General features: G+C 45.1%; 1 protein-coding gene across 1 annotated transcript in view; it reads left to right on the forward strand.

Annotated features, from left to right (window-relative positions):
* The first annotated feature begins 2,040 nt into the window (after nt 1–2,040).
* LOC131206511 (hexamerin-1.1-like) overlaps nt 2,041–6,126 on the forward strand; it is a 4,401-nt gene continuing 315 nt past the window's right edge. The window contains exons 1-3 of the mRNA XM_058199089.1: nt 2,041–2,158; nt 2,225–2,352; nt 2,435–4,096. Of these exons, the coding sequence (XP_058055072.1) occupies nt 2,044–2,158; nt 2,225–2,352; nt 2,435–4,096 (1,905 nt within the window). The 5' untranslated portion in view covers nt 2,041–2,043. The remainder of the gene's footprint in view (nt 2,159–2,224; nt 2,353–2,434; nt 4,097–6,126) is intronic.

Genomic DNA, 6,126 nt, shown 5'->3' on the forward strand with positions numbered 1-6,126 from the left:
CTCACTGCAGCTCACTGCATTGTGACAAATGGAATAAAGGATCCTTCCCTGGTACGAACGGTGGCCTAGTTTATTAATCGCCGATTAACACACTTTTTACCGACCATGTAGATAAAGTTGCTGGGAGGTAGTTCGCTTAAAAGCAGCTCCTACTCGTTTGGTGTTCGCAGCTTCGGCGTTCACGTAGCCTACAATCACGCCACAAAAGCGAATGACATAGCGTTCGTGGAACCCAGTGTTTCCTTTGATAAAGTAAAGGGTATAATTGCCGCTGGGCGGTCACTGGCCGAGCCCCCAATTGGAAGCAACTGTTTCACGCTTGGATGGGGTTTGACAGACCCGGTGAAGAGAACTGTGTCGGACAAGTTGCTCTTGGCTGACTATACCATAGTGTCTGAAGCGTCTTGTACCACTATACCAGGATACACAACAACTGGCACGTAAGTAGAAATTTCATCTCATTAAAATGGTGCTCGAAGTCATGGTAAACCTAATTTTGTGTTTGCAGGACGCTTTGCGGAATGCCCGTGGCGGGCAAAGGAACTACGTGTTACGGTGACAGCGGTGGACCACTCGTTTGTATAGCCGGTGGTAAGGGTTTGTTGCACGGAATCATTTCGTGGGGTGCAACCACTTGTAATGGGGCTTCCGTGTTTACTAAGCTTACTGCTCCCAGTGTTGCAAACTTCATTTCTGAAATTTTGGCAGGTTAAGTATCTGCTCATTGATACATAAATAAAATATTATCTGCAGCATTCTTCTCGATTTCTGACTAAATTATCGAAACGCCAATCGGTCATCCGAATGTTGTAAAAACCATGTTGAAGAAAGAAACTACCCTCGAACGTTTGTTTTCATTGTACGAAATCTACACACTGAACCAAGCGAAAACATATTTTAAGGAACTTATTTGGACACATGTTTGGACAATGAAAGGTTGTTTTAGTACAAGACTTCCTATTTCCTAAGACTTCCTACGAGACTCCCAAGACGTGTATATTGCAGCGCATTGTTACACTGTTAGATAGACATATTACATGGTTCAAATGACGGTTAGCGATCAAACACATTCTTCTTGTAAAACTCAAGCACGGGCGAAGCTTTGGCACGTTCAGGCTGATCATGCTCATAGCTCAGTCTATCGCGCATAGCTCCAGTCTCAACCAACAAGCAACGAACCCTTTAACCAGACAAGTTGTTGGGGCCACTCGCTCTAAATTAAAGTATGATTGCTACCGAAGATAACATCTGCAACATAGGTCATCATGCAATCGAACATAGGTTGAGCATGATCAAGTACAATATTCAGGCAACGACAAACAACGTATTCATACTCACAAATAATAATAACACCTAGCGTAACTATTTTAATTTATCTTATCGAGCATACATTTGAGCATACAACATGATGTAAGTCTTGAAATTAAAAGAAACAAATTTTCCGAAAGTAAACAGAAAACATACTTTTAGTGAAATTGCAATGCATTGCATTTTAGCTGAAATTGCAGTGCACCACCTCAATGTTGATAGCCTTTCAGCTCACAACAGATGACACGCTGAATGAGGGAGACTGGCTATTTATTGGCACAATTTTGATTGTTAAGATTTTGATTGTAGAAAGTAAAAGCAATGCAATCAAGGACTGATAAATGCAATCAAGGACTGATGATTACTATGAGAACTGTTATTGAAATATAAACTACGGATTGTTGCATTGGTGTACTGATTGTTGCATTGGTCTCCTCTCATTTACTATGCCCTTTAGATCAATTAACAATCATCTTTTTGAACAACACCAAATCGGAACGGAATGAAATGCAAACAGCGTGGGGCGATGCAAACGTAACGATTCTTGAGCTTATCAGTGCAAACTTCTAATGCGCCAAACCGCTAGCATTTCAAAGTGTAATGCAAAAGTCATGCAACCGTTTCATGCCTCCAACAGCCGCGGCCACTATCGCCGGCTTATCGCATTAAGAAAATCTATAAATATGAATCGACGCCCCGGGTGCTCCTGCTGCACTTGAGCAAACTCACGCTACAATGAGGAAGACTACTGTTTGGTTGTTGTCCATTTTTTGTACCCTGTTGCCGATTAGTTTTGGCACATACGTACCAACATCGCAAACAAAAGTAAACGGAGTTCCCGTCCAATATGGTAGACAAGTCAACAGCGTGTGTCGCTCGAAGGTGTAGACTCGACTGATATGTGGTCTAATTACAGCTGATCAGGAATTTCTTGCAAAGCAAAAGTTTTTCTTCGAAATCCTGCGTCATCTTCACCAGCCGGTTGCTGCGGACGAGTACTTGCCCCACGCAAAACAATGGATCGTGGACCAGAGCAAATATTTGGTAAGCAAACGCTACCATTATCCAGCCGGTTCCCGGTTGGTGCGATTCAGATGGCCGTACGCAAACGTTTTTGTTTTTACAGAACTTCACGGAAGCGAACGAATTTATGCAATCATTTAAGCAAGGATTTTTGCAAAAAGGAGCCATCTTCACCATCTACAACTATTGGTACGCCAAGCAGACTCTGCAGCTCTATCGCTTCTTGCAAAATGCTATCGACTGGGATACGTACTACAAGAATGTCATTTGGGCCCGGCAGAACACGAACGAAGGAATGTTCCTGTTCGCTCTGACGCTCTCCGTGATGCATCGATCGGATCTACAGGGCATCGTGCTACCGGCGATCTACGAGCTCTATCCGCACTACTTCTTCAATGCCGATGTTTTCCACGACGCAGCGAACCGGCGCGAACAGGATACGGAGTATGGTTTCGATTCGAAGAAAAGCTACAACGTGGCTCGCTCGAATTACACGGCCACGTTCGCCACGCAGTTCTACGGCGAAGGGACATTGTCGTACTTTACCGAGGATGTTGGTTTGAACGCGTACTACTACTATTTTATGATGGACTACGCCCCGTTTCTGGGCGGTGATGCGCTCGGCCTTAACAAGGATCGCCGGGGAGAGCTGTACTTGTTCATGTATCAGCAGTTACTGGCACGCTACTACCTTGAACGACACTCGAACGGACTTGGCCCGATACAGGAGCTAACGTGGGAATCACCCGTAGCGACCGGGTACTACCCGATGCTGCGATACTGGAACGGGGTACCGTTCCGAGCGCGCGAGAATAACTTCCTGTGGCGTCCCTACGATCCCGTGAAGTTGAACGGTTTGAAGGCCTACGAAGAGCGGATTCGGCAGGCGATAGATCTGGGTTACGTCATGACACGTGACGGACAGCGGATCGATTTGCGGCAACCGGAAGCCATCGATATCGTGGGTAACCTCGTCAGCGGCAGTGTCGATAGTGTGAACGTAGAATACTACAAGATGATCGAAACTACGGCGCGCATGGTGTTGGCGCAGGGTGACTATTACGGCTCCAGTAGCGAAGTGTGGCCAGGACCACTGATGCACTACGAAACATCGATGCGTGACCCAGCGTTCTACCAGTTTTATAACCGGCTGCTGAGCTTCTACTGGGACTTTAAGAGCTTCCTGCCACCGTATACGGCCGACCAGTTGAAGTTCGATGGGGTAGAGCTGCAGAGTGTTGTAGTCGACAAATTGGTCACCTTCTTCGAGCCCTTCGACGTGGACATTAGCAATGGGCTTGGGTTTAACTATGGTGACGATCGGTCTACCTGGAACTTTACCGTGCTGGCGAGGCGCGATCGACTTAATCACAAACCGTTCAGCTACGTTATGAATGTCAGCTCGCAATCAGCCGGAAAAGGTGTGGTCCGGATGTACATGGGGCCACGGATGTTTAACATCAATCAGCTGCAGTACATGAAGAAATTTTTCGTAGAAATGGACCAGTACGTGGTGGAACTAGTTGCAGGGGGCAACCAGATAAAGCGAAACACTCGCGACTTCTTCTACGACATCCGCGACCGGACGACGTACTCCGAGCTGTACAAGCGGACCATGCGGGCGTTCCGCGGAGAGGACCAGTTCGTGCTCGATATGTCGGAAGTGCACTGCGGGTGGCCAGATCGGTTGCTGCTGCCCAAGGGCCACCCCGAAGGGTATCCGATGACCTTCTTTTTCATCATCACCCCGCACTATCCACCGAAGGTGCCTCAGTTTTCAACTTTTAATTTCACGTATAGCTGTGGCACTGGTTCGGGCTCGAAGTATATCGACGCGCTGCCATTCGGATTCCCGTTGGACCGCGAGATTAATTTCAGTAACTTTCCCACGAAAAATATGCTCTTCACCGACGTGTCAGTGTTTCATGTAAACGGTAACCAACCGAATGAGTCCCACTGATAGTGCTGTTATGATTAGCGCATCAAATAAACATGAAAAGACCTCTGGCAACAAATAATCAAAAATACGTCCGTCTGTCTAAGGTTAAAAAAACTAAAAACAATAAAAAAAACCACCAAAACACCGAATTTTGATAATTTTGTTTTTCATATATGATTGAGTACATCTTTGCATTAAAAGTTTATAAACCCACATTTAGATGAGTTGTAAATTCAAACCCCATAAGGATTCCGTTGAAACGTGCCGCAACAGACAGATATCGAATTTATAGGTAACGATTTTGATTGAAACGTGGACTGGTTTTTGAATTGGAACTAGTTTTTATATTATTACTACTTCTTTTTTATACACTTTACTGCTGTTGGTATTGCTATAACTAGTATTGAGCTCCACACCGTTTAGCATTTACCTTGATTACACCATTATGGTGAATAAAATAATAAAGTGAAACTACTTGTGTAAAAATGTTTTTCTTTTAACATATAATAAGCAATACAAATATTTCTACGGGCGATTTCACAATTAAAAATTTCTTGTTCAAAATTTGATTATAGATTTGACAGCGGCGTTGGTCATGTGTTGATATTTGAGATCCTTTAACATTGGCTCTTGGCTCAAGGTCATCATTAAAAATGTGCACTGCAGATGCATGATTGCCTAACGACGCTCGGTGAAAATATGTCAGTTAAAGATAGAGTACTACAGGTCGGAGCATATTTTTTCCACAAATAATGGGCTGATTGCACCGACCACCGTTGGCAACAGTAATCAAGGATTTCGATGCCTTTGGGTGTGCACTCTCGACAACATAATCATTCCATGAATAAGGAGAACAAGCAAGAGAGCGAAAATTAGATAAGACATGGTCAAAATTTACATATAAAAACGATCCCAGCAGGATCATCATCACTCACAGCGTGGTGTCCACAAAGGAGAGTAGAAGATGAGACTGACGGTTGCAGCTATCGCCCTTGGGCTGGTCGCCCTGGCCAGCGGTGCTTACTATCCCGCTTCCCAGCCAGTTACCGGCGTCAAGTATGGTAAGTTGCATCTAACGACTTTAGCCACAGTCCAGTTTAGCTAATGTTTCTTCACTATTTCTCTAGCCGACAAGGATTTTCTGTTCAAGCAGAAGTTCTTCTTTGAGGTGCTGAGGAATATCCATCTTCCTCTGCAGTACCAGGAATACTTGCCCTACACCCAGAGCTACATCACCGAGGAGAGCAAATATGTGGTACGTATTACGAATGGGGAATGTTCCTCGCCCTGATTCTAATCCCGCGTTTTCAATATTCATTTTAGAACTTCGCTGAAGTAGTCGAGTTCTTCGATTACTATAAGGCAGGATTCTTGGGCAAGGGCGAGCTGTTCACCATCTACAACAACGAGTACATGAAGCAAACATACCTGCTGTTCACGTTCTTGTACAACTCCGTGGACTTTGACACTTTCTACAAGAACGTGATCTGGGCTCGCGAGAATGTGAACGAAGGAATGTTCATTCATGCCGTCACGATGGCCGTGTTCCACCACCCGCAACTGAAGGGCATTGTACTACCGGCCATCTACGAGATCTACCCGTACTACTTCTTCAACACCGACCTCATCCACAGCGTAACTTTCCGCAAGCTGTACGACCAGAAGTTCGGATTCGTTAGCAACGGCAAGTACAACGTTGTGTACTCGAACTATACCGCCGTCTATCCAGTGGAATATTATGGCGAGGACAAGCTGTCGTACTTCACGGAGGACTTCGGTTGGAACGCGTACTACTACTACTTCATGATGGACTACCCGTACTTCATCGGTACCGAGAAGTTTAACCTGAACAAGGA

The sequence above is a fragment of the Anopheles bellator genome, chromosome 1, assembly GCF_943735745.2.
Source record: "Anopheles bellator chromosome 1, idAnoBellAS_SP24_06.2, whole genome shotgun sequence".
NCBI lineage: Eukaryota > Metazoa > Arthropoda > Insecta > Diptera > Culicidae > Anopheles > Anopheles bellator.